Genomic DNA, 25,355 nt, shown 5'->3' with positions numbered 1-25,355 from the left:
TGCACAACCGAAACGCAACTGACATCAACACAACAGCATTTTGACAGAAAGGCAAAGGGGAAGAAAAGAAGAAAGAAAACTGCAAAGCAAAAAGAAAGAATAGTCTTGGAGTGGCGGTCGCTGGCAGTAGCTGGTTTGTTTTTCAGATGGCAGCCAGTCTTTCTGGCTGAGAAAAGTACTGGGATCAACAGTATTCGGACAGAGCAACAGAGATGAGGGTGGAGCTGGACCACCCACCTCACTGCAGACCCTAGTTTCTACCCGATATGATGGTCGCTAAGCTACACCCCTCTTACTTACTGTTGCTACGCCTGTCGGCTCTCCAGTCCTTCACAGCACATATACCATCTACAATGATGACGATGGCAAATTTACCACTCTATATATTTTGTAATTTTTTAAATCCTTGATTTCAGGCAGAGTTAGACTAGCTGGCTAACTGGCAACCATTGATTTTGCCAAATGAAAAGAAAATGGATGCTGTCAAATTTTTATCAGTAGCTACCTCTCTAATTAAGCTCCGTGAGTTAGTTGAAAACACTGTCTCTCACTTTGTAATGTTTCCAGCGGACTTGTTTTAAACATAAAGAAGTGACCATGACGTCACCTACTGGTTTGTGGACTACGTTTTGAAGCCTTCAGTTTGGCATTTTTGGCCGTCGCCATCTTGTCGGAACCAGAAGTCGTTGGACAAGACGGTAGCTTACATACTTTTTATTTACACAATTTCTTATGGTGTGTTTGACTGTATCCTTGCATTAGAAAAGGCTGGAGAGTAAAATAACTAATCCAATAAAGAACAGGAACATGACCTGAACCTCTGATAGCGTGCAGGACAGGTTTCCACACAGTGGGAAAATACTACACACTGAATGTGCTAGTTGTGAACAGCTTCTTTTTTTTACATAACCTGTAACCCTACAAGTTAATGTCACATAGTTAGTACACCTTGGCCTTGGAAGTAACACTTGTAACTGGTAGTAAGCCAGTTAGCTACATGCTAATGATTGACCAGATAAATACACTGTTTAATCTATTTCTTATACTTTTGTGTTCGTGTACTCTTGTGTTTTTGGTTTTGGAAAGGCTAAAATAAAGACACCACCCTCCAAACTCGTTTAATGCAGAGATGCTGCCCTATGCACACTGCTTCAACACTTCTCAACATGTTTCAGAGTCAAGTTTAAGATGCTATTTTGTCCACTAAGGCATGGGGGGACGTCTGTTTGTTTCTTATATTTTCATCCGTTTGACGGCCACTCTCTCAAGAAATGTGGCATCAATCGAGTTAACACCTGGATGTTGGCCACCGGGGCGAAGGTCAAAGAGGTCAACTGTGAGTTCAGCCTGAGTTGTTACTCACCTAATCTTGACAGAGTTTAAGACAGAGAGCTTTAAAACAGTTTCAAGGCGGATTTAAAAACAAACAAGCCAGTGACTGAGTAAGACAGCTTTCTAAAATACGTACAGTGGGTGTCCATATCTATAGTGTACAATGCTGGAGAGTGACAGGGCAGTGAGTCAGGCTAACACCTCCTAAAGCCCTACTAGTGAATTATAGGCCCAGGTTTCAAAGAGGGGTGTCGTCGGCATGCGATAAGAAGGCATATGTGTATTTGCTGGCGTGGGTCCCAAGGTGGCTTGAGGTGCTAATTCCCAGGGTGGGTTGCTGTGGGTAACAGCCCCCCATGCTCTTGTCCATTAAAGTGTCCTGAAATGGACCCAGGCTTGAGCGTAAGAGATGCATCCCAGAAGCCAGACCGCCCCAGTAACACCATCACCATCACCTCCCCACACACACACACACACAGCCACAGATAAGCAGACATGTGATAGATCTCCAGCAGTAAGTGTTTTATACAGTCCAGGCCCACCGTTTTCTATCTCTCACAGTGTCTCTCAGCACCACCACTGCTGCTGTTTAGAAAAAGATCAAGACCCCTTTTGGAATGGCTAAATGGGAAATGTCAAAAAAGGGGTAAACATTTGCAGTAATCTGTAACAATGATAGCAGGGAGTATCATCTTGAGGGATTATCTTGTTCTTGGCTCTCAAGCGATGGCAATTTAGCAGCTCCACCATGATGATGTACAGAATATGTATGTTGGGGATCTCAGCTGATGGATTTTGTGCCCTGTTACTGGTGATGCTTTCCATGAAAATGTGCACACGCAGCAGGGCTCATTCAGTAACCTAAACACTTGTCCCTCTGCATCATGAGTAGTCCCTTTGCTCTTAAAATCTGCATCCTGCTTTATGTTGTACAACTAGTCATTTATGCTCTAGACAGCCTAAAGCAGCTTGTTTAGTGATTAACAACCAATTGTACCTCATAAACTCTCTAAACGGACCAGTCTGTACATGCAGTGCACTGCATAGTGAGGGTGCAGTTAAGGTACTAATGGTAGCATCATTAGTAAAGTCACAGGCAGTCCTCATGAAGCCAGACTGTGCCAAACACACTACCTTAAAACCTGTATGCCTGGGTGTAAAGTAGCACTTAGGGAAACATAAACTTGTGTTTATGTGACTCTCACTTAGCAAACAGTGATCTTGTGAAACCAGAGGCTAGATTTAGTAGTTTCTGAAAGCAGAGCCTGGTATTATTGCATCTTCTGGAATGTCTCTGAAAAACAGATTTATTTTTATTCTGATGAAAGTGGAGTTTTATTGAAATTCCTTTCTCTTTTAAAAGTGTGAAATGTTCACGCACAGAGAGGAATTGACAAAAGTTTTCGACTTAAAATTTTAAAGTGAGACTAACTTTTGAAAGAAGAAATAATGCATTCTTTCTTTAACCAATGAAAAGTTAAATTTAGAAGCAATAAAACACACCATTCCTCTCTTCAATACACTTTGGAAAAAAAAACTGGGTTTTTGCAGCTACAGCCTTATTTGGTCTGGTATGACCAGTGGCTTATGGTGGCTGATGTTAGCAAACTTTAGGCAAATATGGCTGTTTAACATAAATTACTGACTTAATTTCCTCACTCCACCTGTGCTAGTGTTGAGGTAGGTGTCATAATTTTCACTTGTGGCCACAGTCGCTGCTGTTACATAGTCTTGCTTTAAAGATGCAGTTTAAAGATAATGTGACCCCTTAATGCCTGAGACCCTGTTTTAAGTGTACTGCGAATTGTTTGAATCTCACGACATTCCTCATACTTTGATGGTTACACCTGACTGAAGGGTTAAGGGTGACCCCCATTTTTTTTGTTTAACCCTCAGTTGGTGGGCTCCATGTAGACGTTTACCAAACCATAAAGCTTTTAATCCAAGTGTACTGCTCTGAAACCTGTTTCTCATCTAATTCCCATTCATGAGAAGAATTTACTAGTATCAGACAAAATTCTCACTTGGTTCTGTCATTTTATTGGCTTTTTGACTCTATCTCTTGATGGAAATGCTTAGAAAACAGCACCATGAACTGAAATAAATTGGTTCCAGTTTCATGTAATCTAAAAATGGTTACAATATATTCTTTAGAAAATCAGTCATTGGCATAAGAACCTCATATCTTAGTAGAAAATAAAGAACTACAACCTCTGCATTCTCATTATGCACCCATATTTATTTCACCATCCTAATCCCATTCCCAAATGACAAAATTAGCATTTCAGTTCTGGCAATGAAGGCAAGTATTTTCTTTCATTGCTGACAATAGTTACAATTGGTAGCGCAGACAGGAATAGCACAGCATTTAACTGGAGTCGAGGTTAGAAGCCATCAAAATAACCCAACACCCACATAGACCTATTTTACGGCTTCCCGAGTGGTGATTTTACATGATTGGGCGTGTTTGTGTAATCTTGCTTCTCCTTGGTACTTTCCATTTATGACCCCCACCAGATCCAGCCATGAGTCAGCCACATTCCCTAAGAGACAAACCATGAAGTGATTGCTGGGCTTAAGTTTCCATCAGCCATCTGTCCCTTCGATACCTTCTCTCTCAAGGTGACTTACACTGTGAAAAGCCTATCGCCATGCTCAAACGGTGGACACAATAATCTCAGCAGATGAGTAAACAGCAAATCTGCTGTTGTAAGATGTAGAAAGCAGTGAGATTTTTTTAAATTGAAGTTCAACCTATGCCTAAAAACAACAGGATGTTAAACCAACCTACACCATCCACAGATTTCAGAGATTTCACATTTCTAGATGGACTGAAAACCATTTCCAAACACAGTCATATTCTATGGTTCATTATCAGGCAGAGCAATCCATCATTACTTGAGCTTTGTGGATTCCAGGCTCGCTGTTTTCTTTCCAACTCCTCGGGCCAGACCATTGGAGGTTGTGTGGAAAGTGACACTTATATCAGCCTTATGTAGTTCACAGTTAGGGGAAGCTGTATTATGCCTGAAATCCGGCCCGAAGAAATGTTACATTTGACTTTAATATCGTTGCCAAGAAAGGATATTACATTGAATAGCTGATTCCACTTGGCAGAGCTCTGTAATGGCTGTTCTGACTGTTTCATTATTTGTCAGCCTGGGATTGATTGAAATGTTACAATTCACCTATTCTTTATGAAAGCAAGAAAATTGCTATTCTTTTTCTCCAAGTGAATATATTATTAGAAGTACCTACAGCACAAATATGATCAAGATGTTATTGTACCGACACATACAGATAGGTTGATTTTTCTGTTCTAACCCTAACCCTAACCAACACGGGTCCAAAACCAATATAAATATTTACTATAAACAGCATAGTGAATAATTTGTCCTTTTTGTGCTGCGCTCATCAACTATTAATTCACTGATCTAATCATTAGATCAAATGTAAATTGAAGGCACTCCAACATATGATTGTCAAGATTGAGCGATAATGCAAAGCCCTGACTAACTGGAGATCTTACCAAACCCTTTACTGACTTGTGTAAATTCACCCAAAAGTATGGCAAACATAAAAGGCAAGCTAGTCTTATGGCTAGTGCAAATTATTTAGCCTGATATTTGTCTATTTGTTTCCACTCAGGCATGTGGCCCTCTCGTATGTGAGTCAAATAGTCACAGTTCAAGCATGCTTTCATAGTTAAGGTTCATGTTAAGGTCCCTTTGACTGGACTGTCAGTGGGAGTAAATCACCCGGCATTAGGACTAACACGATAATGGCAACAGTGTGCCCCTACAGAGGGATGGAAAGATGAATTGAGACTTGTGCTGTCACCAGCTGCTTTCTGTGGAAGTGTCTTGTAAGTCACAATAAAGCGTTTTCCTTCACAGACTACTTTCTCAGCAGTTGAATTCAGCCAACAGCTACAGCACAGGATGGGAACTGTTGCTAAGGACACCAACACATGTGATGTTGTGCTGTTTGACACGAATTTGTGTTGGCTGATGCGTCCCTGAAAAAAAAGCTGTTACAGACCATTGATGAGCCAAAGCAAAACTCTGACAACATCTTTTATAAATCCAGTGGATGAGAATCTCCCCACTGGCCGATTATTGAATCATCTCAGTGTGTGTTCAGACTGTGAGCAACCAGATGAACAAGTGCACACTTAAAATTCAATCAAGTTAGATTTATTTATAAAACAAAAGCATGTCTCCAACCATACACAGACAGGCCATCCTATATCTAACAAGTCAACAATCAAGGGAACAAAATGATGTAACCCTGTACAAATAAGACACAAGGAAACAAAGCACAAGACAGTAAGTACGACTTACTTGGGTTACCTAAACCTCCCTTCCTGAGCCTCAGTAAAGGAAAGAAAAAACCTTCTAAAGTTCAATCGGAAGAAAATGAAATAAAGAATCCAAGCACAATACACAGATGGTCCCTATAGTCAATCCATAAGAGAAATCTTATCAAACATAAACCTCTATCTCCATCTTGTCATTTGTTTGCGTTTGGAGATAAGGATGAAAGAGTTCTTTCCAGACAAGCTTCAGTGAATATCTGTTCATCTCTGCCTCTTCCATCCCAAGCTAACCACCTACATCTGGCTGTGCCTATATTGACTAAACCCATTCTTCGCGTCAGTGCCACTCAAATGATGGGAAAAAAATGTTTGTTTGTGCCTTTCTTCAGATGTACATAAGAAACCCTTTCCAGTGTGTGAGCAAAGGAATTCATACATGAATGGGGAAAACCTACAAGTATATTATCACTTGATGGCTACTACACTATCTGTCCATTCTGCACCATTTGGAAATGATCTAATCCGTTCTCTTCAACCTTTTTTTTTTAAAATCCAGATTGAGAACTACATCAAAGAGAGCATGAAGGTGGAGATGGCTCAACTGCAGCAGAGCGCCGTCCACAACCACACAGCAGCCATGTTGGAAATGGGCACCAACCTTCTTTCTCAGACGGCTGAACAGACACGCAAGCTAACTGACGTTGAGACACAGGTAGCGGCTCAAAAAACACACTCGCGCTAATGCTCTCAAACTCATTTGTCTCCATAAAAAACCGTCCCATTCAATTCTCTCTTTACGTCTTTCTCTTTCACACACTAACGCTGAGAGGATCCATCCTACGCTCCATTAACCCAACTACTTCACGTTCAACTGCCAGAGAACTGTCCAAAGACAACACTGATGCTATATAAATGCCTATCCCCTCTCTGACTTATCTGGCTGAGGTTACTTTTAGTGTTTACATGGAGGGGTTTGAGGAGGAGGTGATGGAAACTTGTGATGTTAACGCTGGGTAATTTTTGCTAAAGCACTAAAAAGATAACTGTTTAAATGCAAATTTAGAAAAAGGTAATCATAGCGGAGATGAATATCTCCTAAGTATTACCGTGTGTTGGGTGAACACTTGACAAAATGAAAACAAAGTTGATGGTTTATATGTGCCTCAAGTGTGCAGAGTGTTTTTTCCTCCAGTGTCTAGAAAGCTTTAAATACAGCCCCGTGCTTTTGGTCTCTCTTCAGGCTTTGGTGCACATGTGCATGATATTAGCTAATATTACTGCAGCTAACATAGTATATATACAGGCATAATTTAATCTTTATTATTTTTTGTATTCTGTGGATCTGTGTATTTCTTATCATGGCAGGTTCTGAATCAGACATCCAGGCTCGAGATCCAGCTGCTGGAAAACTCTCTTTCCACAAACAAGCTGGAGAAAGACTTAATGGTCCAGACCAATGAGATCAGCAAGCTGCATGACAAGAACAGGTAAACAGACAACACTTCAAGCTAACAAAACAATACACACTGGATAGCATCCATACTGCAGCAAATTGGACAAGGATAGACTGAAGGAAATAAAGATGATAAATTCACATACGAGGAGCCAGTCAAAAAGAACTGCTGTTCTCTGCGGGATTGCGTAAACAAAATCAAAAGCTTGCTACCAGCTCTCATTGACTACCATATAATTTGTCCATTTTCCAAAACAATATTCAGTTGCATATACAACAACATAATAGGAGGCTCATATTTTTTGTGATGTTCAGAAAATCAGTCTCATATGCATGAGGCTATGCTTTCCCTGTTGGACCACTGCGCATTGGTTGCAAAATCAGCCAGTTAAAATGTGGCTTTTGGATACATTTCCAAGGCTCCAAATCTTGTTCTTTACAGTGATTGGTCCTGTGGGATTGCGTTAGATGATGTAGTGTTTAAAAGGGTTTGGTCCACATCTCACATTGCAGTATCCATAGAGACTCCATGCAATCACTTAAAAAAAAAAAAGATCACCATTTTCAAGCGTAGTCTCTGGTGATTCTGACTTTCAAGTTATTCTTGAGGCTTTTGGAGATAGATTACTGAGGGCAATTTCCCTGAGCTTGCCCAATTTTGACATTATTCCATCTTGTACGTGTCGTCTCTTCTTTTTCCTTCACTAAATCTACAACAGAGGGAAACATAAGATCAGTTAATGAATTTGATGTCAGCTTATATCATCTTTCAGGCATTAGACTGAACAGTGGTAATGTTTATATACTGAGAAGGCTTATTCATTTACCTCAGATGAGTCTCCAAGATGCATTATAAAGCATATGTTGTGTGGGCAACACATAGCAACCAAACCTACAGACATCATTATTTGTGTTTCTGTCTTACGGAAACTTCTTATATTTGTGTTCCCGTATTGCTCACTGGAAAATAGTTGTGAACTGAGCACATCACCATGTTTTGATTGTAATTCCTTGCAGTGTCCATCACAAAGTAACAGCAGGAAGTAAATGTCTAAAGTGGAGGAATTTTATTAATTTAGATTCAATCGGCTGACCTCTATTCATGATGCCTATATAAAAGATGAAAAAGATACACATTACATAACCAGTAAATCATTGGTAACATCATAATAACAATTTCAAAACAATATTCAATCCATTTAAATCTGTGATAACAAATTTCATTCCAGCAGATTTGGATGCCCTGAAGGATAATAATAATAATAATTAACAACTTCTCCATCTTCCATAACAAACTTTTCCTGACCTTTTTTCCTTTCCCCTCAGCCTCCTGGAGCAGAAGATGCTAGAAATGGAGATGCGACACCGTGAAGAGCTGGAGACGCTGAAGCAGGAGAAGGGAAGTCTTCAGGTCCTGGTGGGGAGGCAGAGCGGGGTTATCGGGGAGCTAGAAGCCCAGCTGAGCCGGGCCACAGGAAACAGCACGGCCCTGCAGAGACAGCAGCAGGAAATGATGGACACCGTCCACAACCTGCTCAACCTCTGCTCCAAAGATGGAGGTAAGTTAACTGGAATAAAAACCTTTCATGCTGTGAGGTTTGGAACTTTTTCAGCAATTCAAAGTGTAAATATGGTTTTATGTAAGAGCACATTATGGCAGCTGTGTGCTTTGGCTATGCTAGCAGCGTGGCTCTAAATTCTGTACTGACATTCATGGTCCCCAGAGGATGACGCCTCCTGACTGTGGTGATCCTCTGAGTTTCTAGCACCACCATGAGATTTACATTTGTGGTTTTGAGTGAAATGTCTCAACTATTGGATGAGTTGCTATGAAGCACAGATATTCAAGTCTCCCCCCAGGACGAATTTTAATAACTTTCGTGATCCCCTGACTTTTTTCTTAGCCCCCACTTAGCCCCCCTTATCCCCCATTCTTTTATTAAGTCAAACTTTTAATTTGTCCAACACTTTATGACCAAATCCCATCAGCCTCAGCTGTAACACACGAAAATAACGAAATTACAAGCTTCTCATTAGCATGTTAGCACTGTCACTGTGAGCATGTTAGCCAGCTGCCGTTAGCATTTAGCTCAGTGCTCTGCTGTGTGTACAGCCTCACAGAGCCGCTAGCATGGCTGTCGACTCTCAGTCTTCTTTCACTTTGAAATCAAGAACATCCACTATGCACCGACTTGGTCCAACCAGGTGAAGAAAGTGTTTATGTTTCAGTGGAGGAAAGCACATGTCAGTCATCTGTTGGTTGGTTATAGACTGGTCCTAATTTTGTCTACCCCCACTTAGTGATGGCCCCAACCCAAGAAAATGCCTGCTGACCCTTGCCAGACCACAACGTGCAAAGCAAAGTTTGTGGATTGGCTGTGCGAGGCTTGAACTGTGAGACAGGACTCTTGTTTTGGATTACTTACTTCCTCTGGTCAGATGTTACTGCTACAACAGCTCTGATTTTACAGTCCTCATGAAATTATGATGACACCAGTTCTATAAACCTTACCCCATACTGGGAGACACAGGGATGCACTGGCTATTAAATTCTGCATCATTGAGAGCAGCATGAAGATAGACACACGGTTCTTATTGTAACCTGGTGTGCTCCTGTTAAAGAGGTTTGGAGCCTCTCATAAACCAGCATGGTGCTCTTTTTTTGCAACAATTGCTTTTCACGCTTTAACTTCATAAAGTCTGCGCCCACGGCTTCACTGAAACGTCAAACATGACTCTGGTTATGAAGTAATAGGCTTATTTTATTCCTCTGAGTCTCTCGCTTCTCTTATTATGAGACCAGGGATTTCCCTTTTAGCCCTATGTTTGACCCCACAGCAATGCAAGCTTTCTTGTTCGGAGTGAACTCATTTACCCCTTTCTCAGCCATTTTAACACCAAACCCACTTGATCCTAACATTGGCCTTAAATCCCATTGGTCACAGGAGATTTGACATGAATGTCTGTGTCAGGGGATTGGTTGCAACCTCATTCCATTTGTAGATTTCCTGAAGAGACGCCTCGAGACCCCACAGAGCTTCCCTGAGGTTTCCCATCAGACAGGAAACAACAAGGGTATGAAGGGATGCAAGAGTCACGAGTGGTTAACCACTGCACATGATTAACACATGCTTTGTGTTTATCATGCTGCTCCCTTTTGTAATTTTAATGTTCCATGCGATAAAGGTCACAAGCGACCTCTGCTCACCCTCCATCTGTTTAGTCTGGATTTGTGTATGTTACATTTAATTACCAGAGGTCTTTTGAGACCATTTTGGCCTGACAGGTCATAATGTTTAATCTCTGCATTCTTCATGTTGAGATGTGTTCTGATGCAACGCTTTTGGCTCTTTATTTACTGGCTTTGTAATCCGCCCAGTTTGATTAAATTCACTATTATATTTTACTTTCCTAGCCTTTATTTTGCCACCATGTCTGCTATTTTCAGTGTCAGTAGGGTCAGCAGAGCAGGGTACCACAGCTTGTCCCCCTGTCTGTGATTGGTGGCTGCCTTAATGAGAGGCGATGGAAATGGAACGCGGCCGCTGCTGCTCTGTGGTTGGTCCTTACCTCTTCCTTGGTGGTGTTGAAGGTTGAGGCGGGCGTGGGGGTCAGAGGTCTCCCCTTTCTTCACCCCAGCCCAAATAAGTCAAACTGTAATAGCCCCTGGGGGAAGCCCCGTCCAAAGGAGGTGAAGGAGTAGGTAGATCTCACTGATCATCCGACCACTGCCCCTGTTTTTCGACAGCATTTAAAACACAGAAGCAGCAGAGTTCTCTTTTTTTCCATGATCAGGGGAGGGCTTTTGTTTGTTTGGGAAACGGATTAGTGTTTTCATTCAAGGGTTAACATTTCATACCATGGCGTCTGCTGGCGTTGTTTTGAAAACTGAGCCTGAGCATTTCCTTTAAAGCATGGACTCAAATCACTTCTGAATTTGCTTTGAGGAAGATGACAGATACTTAGAAAAGGGAGTTTTAAAACTAAATCTCCATTAACATACATTTTTTCCATTTGTCCATGTATTGCTTTTACTAGCATTAAGGTTTCCAGTGTGTTTTCACCCATTGTAGTGCACCGGTTGAGGGTTTTGATGTGGCCAGATGCAGGAGTGGAGCTCTTGTTTAGGTTGTAATCATTACCAAAACCTCATTAGGGTGCAATGAGCCACACACTGTTGTTAACAGTAATTGACCTCAGCTTTGGAACACAAAAAATTCCTGGCTGCCAAATATGATTTTGTTTTACAGTGTTCTATTATCCCACTAAATGAATAACATTCATCATTTTTACAGCTGCTTACTCAGAGTCAAAGAGAGTGGAATCATTTTAAGGTCCCATGCAAAACCTAAAAAAAATGGCATTAGTGGGTTGTAATGCCCCAACACGACATTATGGTAAACCACTTCATTAGACATCACTTAACAATCCAGACTGGATTTTTAAGTGCTGCACATGATTATTTTTATGCTTCACTGACCAGCAGAATGAGTTGACACCTATTGTTGCAAAGACCCTGTAAAGTGTGCAGCTATTGCGAGTTACCTCAGTGACCTTCCTAAAAGTATGAGTACCTCTCACCTTTATTTTCTCACAGGGAATTAGACTATTTTATTATATGTAGCATTTGCACACGTCTGTTAACTGGAGCAATATGTTTTAGAGCCATTTACTAAGGCAGTATATACAAATTCTATCCAATCCTATCAGAGTTGGTAAGTTGCCTTTCACGTCTAAATCAATCCATGAAGACTATAGGGCTACAGTACTTTGTATAGACTGTATAAAGTAGGAAAGCTAGACTGAAAGTGAATCTTTTAGTGTGTAACGTTCTTTTACTACACCGATGTCATGGTAGGGAGGTGGGGATGTATGGTTGGGTGTACAAAGCACAGGACTTTGACACCAGAGACCAGGTTTGACCAGGTTTAGGTTACTAAAACACTTTGTTAAGTGTAGGGAAAGAGTGTGGTTTTGGTTGAATACTGAAAAAGTAAATGCACTCCTCACATGCTCAACTCAGCATTGACTTTTTCAATATTTACCCAAGATCTTTCCTTAACCTTCATCAAGCACTGAGTTGCCTAAACCTAACTATAAATACATTACATACATTTATTTCCTTGATATGTTGACAAAAAACATAATCCAGAGGGCATATGATAATGTAAAGTAATGGTATATGTTGTCATTCTCAGCAGATGTGGTTGCATCAAAACTGAGAAAATGTCAGAGATCAGTGTTTGTTCTTTGCTAAGCAGTATATTAAAGAAGTATGATGTCTATGATTAAACTAATATAACTTGAATCTTGGCACACATTACCCTGAAGTTTTCACACAACCATAATCCTCTTCACGTGTTAAGCAAGGACTACACATCATTGTTGTGAAATGTACTGTGGGAATGTACTGGTATTATATTATAGTGCTTTACATCTTTCATATATGAATACACCAGAGAAATTCATTGGTTCTTGTATGGAATCACTTAAACTCTCAGTGGTATTTGGAGACTGATTATAGTCACATGGGAGCTGTGATGTCTATGGCAGTCCATTTAGCTCCATTACTCACTCGCTTTAGTTCTAGTATTTGGGCTCATTTGGCAAGGGTACTGATTTATGCAAACACCCAAGCCCTGCTGATCTTTTCACATGAACCCCCTACTGAATATGAGTCCCCACTGAACCACAAAATATTTTTCTGTAAATAAATATTGGGACATAAATAATATTTGTAGAGCTGGGCAGCAAGCTGTTCAAGGGAGCCGCTCCTACACTGGAGCATCAAGTCCCTCGGCAGACAGTCTTCTTCCACCAGGGGAGATCTCAAAGGCGATTGTGAAATAATTGTCCACACTGCTACAGATCGAATACCTCTGACGGCGATCTTCCTGGCCTCTAAAATGTGCCCCGCAGTCTGCCTGCTTGGGGTAAATTACCGCCTGACAGGGCCGTTCTTTGTTGTATTAGAGTCTGGGGTGCGAGGGCCCACTCTGTCAACCTGTCACAGCAGGAGATTCTTGTCACTGACACTCAATACTTTGTCAAAATGGTCAGATAGTGCACCCAAATAAGCGGCCTGCTTCCACCGGGATGTTCTACGCTCAAGGAGGGGGGGGATCAAAGCGAAGGGCTAAGGACCGCTGACACATTTCACTTTTCTCTGACATCTTCTTTGACTCAACAATTCCAACAATAAAAACAATGGTGTGAAAACTGAGATGAACCCCTCATATGGGAGGAGAGAGGGAGGAAGAAAGGGGAGTGAAAAAAAAAAGGAAAATCGGAAGGAATTTCCATCAATATAACAAGGGCTTGGAAGGTAAATATAAACCACTTGTTATAACAGGAACTTGAAATTTATAGCTTGTAGTATTTTGTCCTTAGCCCCTTGCTTGGTTTCAAAATAGTGCTGCCATAATTATCCACAGATGGAAATGGATGCAGCTGGTCTGTCAAAGTCTGAGGCTGTCTCGCGGAGTGGGAGATCGTCCAGTCGATGGACTGCTTTTCTCTTGCTAATAAGTTAGTTGCTCTCTGATTTTATCTGGCCGTTACAAGATACTCACAGTGAGACCTCACCGATCAGCTTCTGCCTCAGACTCTGATGTACAGATCCGAAATATGATAAATTGACCTGTTAAGGGTTTGTTTGCAATTTGTGACTTCATAAAACATTATAGTATAGACTCTGATTTCCATACTTGTCTGACACAAGAGGTTGCATGAAGGCTAACAGTTTTTAATAGCATGGACTTTTTTTTATAGTGCTATTCTTGTGTCTGTATCTGGTGTATCAAGTGATTATTTGATCCCGTCTTTTATCACAAAATATTGTAGCTTTAACACTTGACTTTTGGCATCCTGTCAGTCACAGTCCAAATTTGCTCCTCTCCTGTTTCTGACAGACAGCTGACATATGTGGCAACAAACTGTAGTGCAGGTTGTGCAAAACTTACAACATTAAACAGTGAAGCCAATTTGTGTGGAATTAGAACATTTCTGACTTTGGTGTTCCCGGTAGCAATATCAAAAAGACTGCGCAGACAGCAATGCAGTTTTCAACAAACAAAAACTAATCACATAGCAAAATCTACAAATAGTGGCTATAAAAATAGTTGGACATCTTGATGAAAGAGTTGTCGTTTTTTAAGTTTCTGTTTGTGCACAGATTAAATAAACAAGATACAACGAGATAATTAATGAGGTTTAGGTGCTGGTGGGCATATTTTTGTACTTTGGAGAGAGCCATGCTGGCTGTTTCACACTACTTCCAGTCTTTATGCTAAGCTAAGCTAATCGCCTCCTGGCCCCAACGCTAAACTTAACACACTAACATGAGAGTGGTATGGATCTTTTCATTTTACTCTGAGCAAGAAAGTGAATAAGTGTATTTCCCAAAACGTCAAACTCAATCAATTTTCAAAACCCAGTCACTCAAAGGCTGCAAGTATAGATTTACTTGTGTTTTATTTACCTTTGCAGAACTTTATTATAAAATAGTGTAACACTGATTCCATTATTTCTTTCCTGCCCACAGTTGTTCCTAACAGTACAAAGGACGTGGATGAAGAGAAGAAGTTCCGCGACTGTGCCGACCTGTACCAGGCTGGGGTCCATAAGAACGGAGTTTACACCATCCAGATCAACCCTCAGGAGACCAAAAAGGTGGGAAACCACAAGATCCTGCAGCCAGCAGTCCCCAATAATGTGAAAATATCTGCCTTTTCATCACTCCTTGGTCTCTCTTCCATAGTAGGTTTACAGGGTTTCACTGTTTTTTTGATTGATTTGATTGATTTGATTTGAAGCGAGACACGACTCTCTCCAAATGAGCTAAAAAGACCCTCAGCCACTGATGAGTGTAAATGATGAGTGCTAGCTGCTGCAGCTGCTAAATACTGAAAGCTGAAAATACACTTGGCAGGTTTGTTAACACAGGAGTTTAGCAGGGGGGTGAGGTGTGAAACAAGGATGTGAAACAGGACACTGAGCTGATCAAGATGGTGACAATTGTGTGTATGTGTGTGTGACCTCTACACTATGCTTACATACTCTTGATTGATGGGAGTGATGATTTAAAAAGTTAGGAGGTTGGCAGAAGGTTTGAGTGTGTTGATTTCAGTGTCTCAAACTCAAGCTTAGTGCTGCTGCACACTCAGCAGTGTGTCTGTCCCACATTATATAAAGAAGGGGGTCTAGCTAGTGTTACCTGTCTTTCTTTCATGTGTTCTGAGATGTAGTTAGCAATGGCAAATGACTGTGAAACCTCTTAGCACTCAGTGGGTTACCCTGTGATTCGAATCACACTACGGAGCAACATGGAGTCAGGGAGTAATGTAGGCAGTGCTCAAATCAGAAATAGGACAAAGCGAAGGGCTATCAACGTCAACCCCTCAGCTGGTTAACTGCCCATTTGGCTCATGGAGTTGAAGTGATACTACTATATTTAGACAGAGACACAGATATTTCACCAACCAAAATACCAGTAAATATTCACGGCCGCTGGAAAATACTAGTCAGATTCAGTTCAGATCAACTTTAAAGGTCAGCATTGTTTGTATATGTGTGTGTTTTTGTGCATGTATACCATGAATGATGAGCTAGTCTTGGGGAAAATGATTCTGTCCAGGGTACTTCCTTAATTGTACCCAGGCTGTGTTCATGTGTGTTCAGCTGTGCGGGCTGGCTGAGGTGAGAGACCTTCTCCACTCCACCCTGAGGTCTCCTCCTCAAAACAAAGAGCAACACTGCAGATAGTGCGCCAGCCCTGCGTTATCACCTTACACACACTGAGGTCCAAGGTTAAGGGCCATATTACACCCAGGACTGCCACTTTGATCCTGCAGAAACGAGGCCCTCTGATGAGGAACATCTCCGGGGAGTTGGTGAGGGATAAGGAGGCGCTGATTAAGTTTGAGGAGGACACAGATACGTTGCATTCCCGAAGATGATTCATCATGAAAGCTGGGAAAAGGAGTGTCTGCGACCAAATAATTGTCCAAGTGACCCTTCATTGTTTGTTAATGCCGCTGAGAATCACGTTGAATGTTGGAATCATAAGCTTGCTAGTTAAATTACATCTTCTGAAAATGTAAAAAGACCTATGGGTGCTATCAGTGTTCCATTACCTTCATACATATGTTTTCCCACCCTCCCTTGCTCCCTCTTTTCAATTGTGTAGGTGTATTGTAACATGGAAACAGCCGGTGGTGGATGGACGGTCATCCAGCACAGAGAAGACGGCAGCGTGGACTTCCAGAGAACTTGGAAGGAGTACAAGACGGTGAGACAAGACAAATACGCGCACACAGACCCTTGCTCGGCATGCAGACACTTATCCATATCCATTAAAAGCCAGATGATAATGGTGGTCCTTTAAAAACACAAGACAGTGAGTCAACACAAGGACAGAAAAGGGGGAGAATACACTCATCCATATCCATTAAGTCTAAATTACGAAACAGTGCGATGAGAAAAATATCCTGTTTCACACTTCCGCAGGAGGATTATGACAAATAGAGAGCGCATTTTTGGCTTCGATTGAACATGCAGGAAACTAAGAGGCAGGATCCACTGATCCAAGACCACTTGGAAACTAAGGCCAAATATCATTCCTCCTCAGCAAGAGCTCCTCCGTCGTATTAGCAATATTGTCTAGGGTGTCTGAGACTTGCTCCGCTCCACAGCTGAGGCTTCAGTGACATGCTGTTATTCTTCCTCTCTTCCAACAGGAAATTATTACCTAAATGTAAAAACAACACATTTGTTTAGTCTCTATGGCGCTTGTGCCAGCTGTTTCATGTGTTTGTCATCAAGGGGAAATCTATGCATATTTACATTGGGAGTGTTAACATTTTCAACCTAAGCTGTGTTTAGACGGTAAATTGGATTTATTATTGCTGGCAGTTTCATTGCTTGTGTTTTCTGTGCAAGTCACCTGTGTATACCTTCCACTAGCTGTCAGTTTATTGTCGAATGGACTGTGTTCATTCGATCCACTGGAATCTGCTTTCCAGTTTAATTATTTCCCCTCTCTCCACTGCTCCTGATGTACAATGTACCAGTCAATGGGAAAGGATTTCAAAGATTTAAGAAGAAGAAGTTAGATCGAATAAAAGCACTTAGCTGGGACTGAACCCTGGTGAAAGGTTTGAATGGTAAAAAAGAAACAGAGAGTGATGATAAAAGAGAGCAAAAGGGACAAAGAAGAAGATAAAAATATGTGAGGCCTAAAAAGTGAGCACCAATGAGGCAGGCGTGGAAACCCTTCAGCTTTGAACAGGTGCACACATAGAGAGCATGGAGTGCATTACAGTACATGAGGGCACACTCACAAACATACACCTACACCGACATTTACAGTGCTGCTCTAACAGCTTAGCGTTACTGTTCTCAAAAGACTGGAGGTGATCGATGGTGTTTTATTGTGTTATTCATTTTCTCATTCTCGGTCTCCTGAGGCTTGTGCTCACAGATTTAATGTACGTGCGGGATTTGTAAATCTCTCAGTCAAAACTGAGATGCTGTTTCTTTGTGGGACCATGGAGAGAGTTTTGGCAACAGGGATGTAGTGCACACATTCAGATGTGAGCTTAAGTCCATGTAATGTTTGTAATTACATTACCAGGAGACGGCACATCACAGGAGACCACGCAAATATATTCATAACTCACTCTTTCATCTTATCAAATGAAAAAAACATTGAAATAGTCAATAAAAGTATGGATAAAAGCTGAAATAGCTAAAAGTAATGATGAAACTGTTTCAGTGGTTGAATGGATAAATGGTTAAAATGTCCAGCTTCTGCCACATCAGGTAGAACAGAATCCACATTTGTATAATTAATATTGTTAAATAACATTCATAAAACTGTGCTAATGAAGGTTATTCATGAGCTCAGCTGTGAGGGTACGTCAGACAAAAAAGTTCGAGAACTTTTGCAAAACTTGCAGAGTTTTGGACACTTACTGTAATTCTAGTTTATCTTTGTATGTGCAACAATTCCTGAGATTTACAGTTCTCAACATTTACAATCACTTTTTTCCCCAGACAAAGTGAATTTAGCAAGTGTAACTGAAATGCAAACCAAGCGCTGAGTCCAACAAAATGACTAACCATCTCCTCATCTTTTCTGAGCTGAGTGATGTAGATCAGGTTTGCGTGTGAGGGATCGCGAAGCACCGGAACTATACAAAGGGAAACTGTCAACAGGGCTTGACTCCAGAGCCTTTTCTCCAGCCAGGGTTCTTGAGATAAACCGCGATCACAGTAGGAGGCATTGGACCAAGCTGAAAGCCAGTCAGAAGGGAACATCTCATCAGGAGTGAGATCAATTGTAGAGAAAGAGAGAGAAAAAGCAGTAATGGGCCCCAGTCACTTTCTCTTCCACCCACTCGGCAGGACATGCCTAAGACCCGAGGAATGCCCCATATTTACTTTCCCTCTTTCCCATTTCTCATCACCACACACGCTTAGCACAAACACAGACTTCTCCCTGACTTTGCCTCCCTAGCCCACTCCACCCCCACCCCTCTTTTTCCCAATTTTTAATGGAGCGGTCCAGACGATCCTGTCAGAGCTGTAATGTCATCCTGCTTTGTGATATTCCCCTCTGCAATCCGCTGCTCTTGCTGCTGTCAGAAGCACTTTGCCTGTGACCGGAAGCCGCTCTGATCAAACACAAACTTTTGCAGTTGTTTGAAGGAGTGTCCGTGCATGCAGTTTATATTTTGGGAAAGAAGACTTAAGTAATAATGAGTTTAGCATGTGTTACTTGAGTGGAAGACAGAAATGGAAAAAGGTGAGTGACTATTTCAGCTGGTACCAATTTAGGCACTTTTATAGGTTGGTAAGTCTATCCACATGGAGGATCAAGTCAAAAGCATGCTTAAAAAAGCTGCATTAAAATACGGTAACGTACAATGTGAGTAATGTCTGCGGCTTTTTCACTGAGGTCTGGAGAAAGAATGCTGGGATGCTATGAATAAAAAATGTCGGTGGATAAACGACCACATTATTTATTATCAGGAACCGTTTGTTCTGATCTAAATTCTGATTGACAAAAAATAAATCAATAAATAACTTTGAAAATTCCTTCCCATCCATTCCACAATTCTCTAGTGCTGAGATTTTTATCATTCTAGGAAAAGAGAAAAGATAGCAGTGAATAATCACTAGTCTATGATTTACAAAAAGGATCTTCAGTGCTATTTCCACACTGATTATTGTGTTTCTCTTCCTTCCTTGCAGGGTTTTGGGAGCTTGTCTGCAGAGCACTGGTTGGGGAACGAGTATGTTTACCAGTTGACCAGCCAGAAGCAGTATGCCCTCCGTGTAGAGCTGACAGATTGGGATGGACACCAGGCTTTCTCCCTGTATGACCGCTTCCAAATCGGCAGTGAGAAACAAAACTACAGGTAATCATGCTCGTATTGCTACAAGCAGACAAAGGAACACACACAGAGCTTTTCATGGTGGCTGGTCAATATCCTCGGGACTGGATCTGTTTTTGCAGAACTCAGTTTCGGTTTGAACTGCAGTCACATATTTTCGCCACATGTTAAAGTGATACAGACGTCAGGTTGAAAAATGAATAAATGAATAAATGAATCTGCTAATAACATTACACAATAACAAAACATTTTTAACCTTACTAGTAGCAAGGCTCTATCGATGGCAATGTTGGTCAGTCCAGACCAAATATCTCAAATACTATTGGATGACATTTGATACATTCATGTCCCTCTCAGGATGAACTATAATAACTTTGGTGATCCCTTAACCTATTAATATAGCACATCGTTAAAATTTAACAGTTGTCCAACACTTTGATTTATGACCAAATACCTGCAAAATGACATTCCCATCAGCCTCAGCTGTACGTTGTGTTTAGTGCTAATTAACGAACGTCGACATTAAACATTTCACCTGCTAAACAACATCATGCAAACATTGTTATTGTGATCATGTTAGCATTTTGCTCAAAGCACTGCTGTGCCTAAATACATCCTCACAGAGCCGCGTAGCCTGCGTAGTAAAAGCAGCACCAGCTTGAGCCCTCCCTCTGTGTCTACACAGCATGCGTCCGGACAAAGTATTGAGTGCAGGGCATGTTTTGGCAGCAAAATAGACAAAATATCCTTCAGATTGCAGTTGCTGTTACGCAGCCTGTGTAGACAGCTTTATAGATTGAATGGAGACATATTTGTTCCATCAGGCGTTCGTGAGATGGACCACTGAGACTCGTGGCTGAAATGCCTCCTATGTATACAAGCCTTTAGTCTTGTTTTGACTTGTTTTCTCGCCTTGATCATCGCATGTCATTTGTGAAACTGTGTCTTAAGCATATGTCACTAACAAAAAGAAGGAAGGAGGAATGAAGGAAGGAGGAGAGAAATTATAGGAAATAACACTTACATGGAGAGACAAAATGTTCAAACGTGTTAAGATTATAAACATTTCTAGTAACTGTGAGCTTCCCAGACACTTCAATCATGTCGATCCTATTATGCAAGTCTGTGGCGAGGTTTTTGTCTTTCCAAACCAAATGTATCGCTAGTCAGCGTCTCTTCATTACAAACTTTCCTTTGATTGACGCTTTGTCCTTGTGTGTTGCGGAGGCGAAGGTTTCTGTTTTCTTTTGAGGGGGTTAATGATAACAGGCCTCAGACTATGGCAGATGCTTGGCCCTCTCAGATGTGGAAAACTACTGCAAATTCCACAGAGTTCCAAGCAACGGCTGGCTTCAGAGGAGAAGGTCTGACATCTCCAATTCTGCAGTTTCACTGGATGGATGGTTCTCTCTGATAAGAGGTCCCTTCAGTTGCGAAATGTCTGGTGTTTGGCTTTGAATGACGTAATAAGGAATAAGATTCTGTGGCTTTAAAGCCTTTACCTCAACTCTTCCATTGTTTACACCCAAGCTCAGGAAAATAAGTTTTCTCTACAGCAGGGGACCGTTGGCTTGTTGCCATATATCATTTTCAGAATTATCCTGCGATGACAGGGGTTTCACTTTACGGGGTTTCCGTCTTGAGGAGCTTGTACCTGGAGTGGGCTCTGTGGTTTTCTCTTAGGATTGGAGAAATGGATTTCAATCAAGCGGAAGAGATCAAGTCGTTTTTTGCATTGAATTTACCGCAAAGTTTTGTGGGGCCGCAATGTGAGGACAGAGTGAAACTCCATCTCTGGTTACCTTTGGTCTTTACTTCTGGCTCTGGTTTGAATGCACAGGCTTGACATGCTTGTCAACATGGCACACAGATATGTGAAGTGCAGACCTGTTTATTTGTAGGGCAATATGTACTGTGTCTAAGAGAAAGGACTTATCAAAATATTAAACAAAATTAGCTTTTCAACACCATCCAACTCCTTCTGTAACTCTCTCACACACACACACACACACACACACTTAAACACATATTTATATTTGCTTTTATATGATCCCGCACTTGACCTTTTGTTCTTTTGTATTAGGGAAACAATAATTGTTTTTGTCCCGCTGAAGCAGGCAAAGGGCATCCCCGGTCTTTCTAGCCTGTTTTGGATGCAGGCTCATGCTGTTTAGGAGTCCAGTCGACACGCTGATCTCTATAAATAGATTTGTTCTTGAAAAATAGTTGTGGTATGATAATCACACATTGCTCCTCTGAAACAGCGGCCAAAACAAACCAGATGGCCAAGCCTTAAACAAGCCGACGCTGCCACATTCTCTGTTCTTTCTGCTTTGGCACCTCCCCGCTTTTAAATGTCAAACAATCTGCAAGTTCTCCAAATTGCATTTATTGCTCTGAAACACAAGAGATAGCTGTAAGTGATATGGCCTTTCTTTTAGTTGGTTTTGGATTATTATCCGTCATCTGCGGCGGTTTACTGGAATACAGTCTGCGTCAGTGTGAGTCAGACAAACATTTATAAAGACCTCATATGGTATAGTCAATCTGCTTCTGTCTGTCTCTCTGTGTCGCTGTAAGAACATAACACATACACATAGAAGACATAAAGCACATACATAACTGACAAGCACCACTTGGAAACAAGGTAGAATAATTGAATAGTCTAAGTCCAGCAATGCACACGACTCCCCATTTATCATAAACAATACTGAGCGCATTACCAGCCAGGAATTGTTTGTCTTACTGCCAGCTTCTTGGTTTCATATATAAATATATACACACTGTGAAACAGAAATTACTCAACTTGCAGAGAGGGAGGGAGGTGTGCAATTATTCCTTTGTGAAATATAGGGTCCTAATCCTTTAGAAATGAAATCATGTACACCGAATAAATGTCATATTCATTACCGCCACTCTAAGTTTGGACCTGTCATTTATCTTTATTCTGTCATCTAATTCCTGTTGGCTTTGTCCGGCATAATAAAACTGTTATATCAGTACATCAGATGATTGAAACCATTTGAACAATATTTTCAAAATAAGGCATTTCAGTACTTTGGTTCCATTCGGTTGATGTTTTCATTTAAATAGTAAGAATGGAAACCCTTTGAGACTATAATGATATTTATAGCTGTGCAATGTCAGTGTCTGACTGTGATAGTTAAGGAGAGAGAATGCAGTGAATATATTTTGATGGTTATGATAGAAGTGTGTGTGTTTAATGTCCCTGAAAACCCATTTAAGCATCAATAGACAATAGTTTTCCCCCAATTTAATGGTAAAAATCATTATTTCTCTCAGTCAATACCATTAGACTATTAGAGTTTTTGCTTGTGTTGAAGACCTTTTTCAGGAAGCCAATCCTGCCCTCAGAGAGTGTGCTTCCATGAATCATAACGGATAAGGTGATAACTGATTACAGCTTGATGTGGAACGCCACTTCATTTCTGTATTTACTGTGTTTAAAGACATTTTATCCGTGGAGATGAACAGAAAATTAATAGTTTAAGTACTTCTTTTAAAATTTCAATGTTTGCTGGTTTCCTGGTTTCTGTGATAGTAAACTGATTATCTTTGCATTTTGGACTGTTGGTCAGACAAAATCTCACATATTTCAAATATCACAACTTGGGCTGTATGTTTTTTTACTATTTTATAACATTTAATAGGCCAACAAATAATTGATTAATAACAAACAAATAAAGTGCAGATTAATGGATAATGAAAACATCTTTTTTTGGGCTATACATTTTGCCAAAACCTTTTGCACCCATGGACTTTTTGTCTTCAGAACAGTTTGTAGAACAGAAAGATACCCTAACTATTTATCATGCCCAATATCTGCCATGCATTGGACAAAACTCACAGAAAAAATGTTCTTAGAAGTAGAGCATTAGAGCAGGGGCAGATCAAGACGACTACTTCAATGCAATAGCAGCCAAATAAAAGAAGAAATCAAATCACTGGCTACATCTGCACAGTGTATGCTGACATCAGCAATGTTGTTATAATGTTGAAACGAACAAATCTTGTGGACAACACTTTGAGGGGTACATTTAGGTTGACCAGAGCTACAAAGTTCCCACTGAATCACAACCTCATAATATTGTGAAATGATCTTTTTTTTTTCTTCATTGTGAGCAGGGTCACCATAATTGCAGAGGTTACTGTCTCTATAAACAAGAGAAAAAAAGTCCCCTATCATCATAGCTAATTTGGTTGCTGTGATATAGCATGGGTTGCAGAAAGGAAAATAATAACATCAAATATAATTTGATGACTGCAAATATTGCTGTAACGATAGCCATCAGATTCAGTTAATTACCCTCATTTATCAAGGTTTCTTTGATGCAGAAATGAGCTCTGTGCTACATATCAATATGAACAGAAGGGGTAAAGTAGAAGTCAATCTGTATGATACAGAAAGCAAAATAGCAAAGAGACGCAAAAAAAAAAGCTGCGACTAATTAGAGAAATACAGATGGAATGAAAAAAGATGAAATAGTGCTGAGTCAGAGGGAAAACAATGGCAAAGACTGAAGAAAATTACCCGTTACACAAAACAAAATTATGTAACAAGAAAAGACAGAGCCACAAACTGAAGTGAATGATATAAAATGCCGGCTTAGATAAACAGTTTCAAACAGATAAACAGTGATTATTGAGAATAGTCTTGAAGTTATAGAGTATGGGTTTTGATTTATAGGTGGCTTGGTACATTTTCCATGATGCAGTTTTCTTAACAAAGGCTTTGTAGATAGATAAATAAATACCAAGGATTATTATGTCTCCAGCTGAACTTGTCTTATACAATGCAGTAGTGTATATTGTAATTATTTCCAGTAATAAGCCTAAAAATGGTATGGTAAGAGTGAAGGCAATTTTCTGCATTTGTAATTTCTCTATGGCTAATTAAACAGAATTATCAAGTAAAAAATAGTATCATCTGCATAAAGATGTATTTCACAATCATAGATGAAAAAGACAATCATTATTATAAAAGCACAGAAAGTTGAAAATAACCAGGATACTCAAAGTAAGGGCATATAAACTTACTGAATGTTGGCTGGACTCCAGCGGGTTACTTAGTGTAACTTGACTAGAGGCTAATTTAAGAGCTATATAACAAATGTGTGTAATCATGTTTTAATAGTAGACCTGGTCATAGAGTTGTAGGGAAACTAAAGAGGCATTTAGTATAATTGTTATCCTTAATAATGCTCCTAGTTGTTTCAGGAGTTGAGTTTGCCCTGAAATAAAACATTAGTGTTGTTGCAGTATGGGCAGAATAAAAGTATGAAGCATGTTTAATGCACTTTAAACATTAATGCGCATGTGAAGATTTAGTGAAGTACCTTGGGCACCAGAGAGAACCACATACATACATGTACATGTATACATGTACATTCACAGCAGTTAAATATATGCACAGACACAAGTTGAGGTTTACACGGAAAAATGTTTCGTATGCACTTTCAAAGTCTCCCAACTGGAAGAAAAGACTTGCATGTTTATTTTTGAACGAGCCATTACATCTTTATTCAATATCCTTCCTTGTTCGGAAGAGCCAAGTTCTTAAATCCAGTGATTTCTCCATATGGTAATGGCCAGATTTCCCTGTGGAATTAGATAGATCTAGTTTAGATGTTTTTTATGTGAGGATGTAGGAAAGAAATTGGCAGAGGTTTGGTATCCAAAACATGGTGACCCTTCTATTTTCCAAGACTCACACTGAGATAATCTTGGATATCTCAAGTTATGTTTTGAACCGCGTCCCTGGAAGCGTCAGGTTCCACAGTTTCCAATGATAAAGAGACGAAGCATCAAAGCTACAGCCTTCAACACGTTTTGT

General features: G+C 40.5%; 1 protein-coding gene across 1 annotated transcript in view; it reads left to right on the top strand.

The window, feature by feature from the left end:
* The window catches only part of angpt1 (angiopoietin 1), a 49,140-nt gene that overhangs the window by 14,012 nt on the left and 9,773 nt on the right, over positions 1 to 25,355 (top strand). The window contains exons 2-7 of the mRNA XM_070921640.1: positions 6,207 to 6,362; positions 7,016 to 7,137; positions 8,430 to 8,662; positions 14,647 to 14,774; positions 16,291 to 16,392; positions 19,359 to 19,525. Of these exons, the coding sequence (XP_070777741.1) occupies positions 6,207 to 6,362; positions 7,016 to 7,137; positions 8,430 to 8,662; positions 14,647 to 14,774; positions 16,291 to 16,392; positions 19,359 to 19,525 (908 nt within the window). The remainder of the gene's footprint in view (positions 1 to 6,206; positions 6,363 to 7,015; positions 7,138 to 8,429; positions 8,663 to 14,646; positions 14,775 to 16,290; positions 16,393 to 19,358; positions 19,526 to 25,355) is intronic.

This window comes from Enoplosus armatus, chromosome 16 (genome assembly GCF_043641665.1).
Source record: "Enoplosus armatus isolate fEnoArm2 chromosome 16, fEnoArm2.hap1, whole genome shotgun sequence".
NCBI classification, from domain to species: Eukaryota; Metazoa; Chordata; class Actinopteri; order Centrarchiformes; family Enoplosidae; genus Enoplosus; species Enoplosus armatus.
Note: the sequence above shows the minus strand (reverse complement) of the source record. Positions and strands in the feature narration are given on the sequence as shown.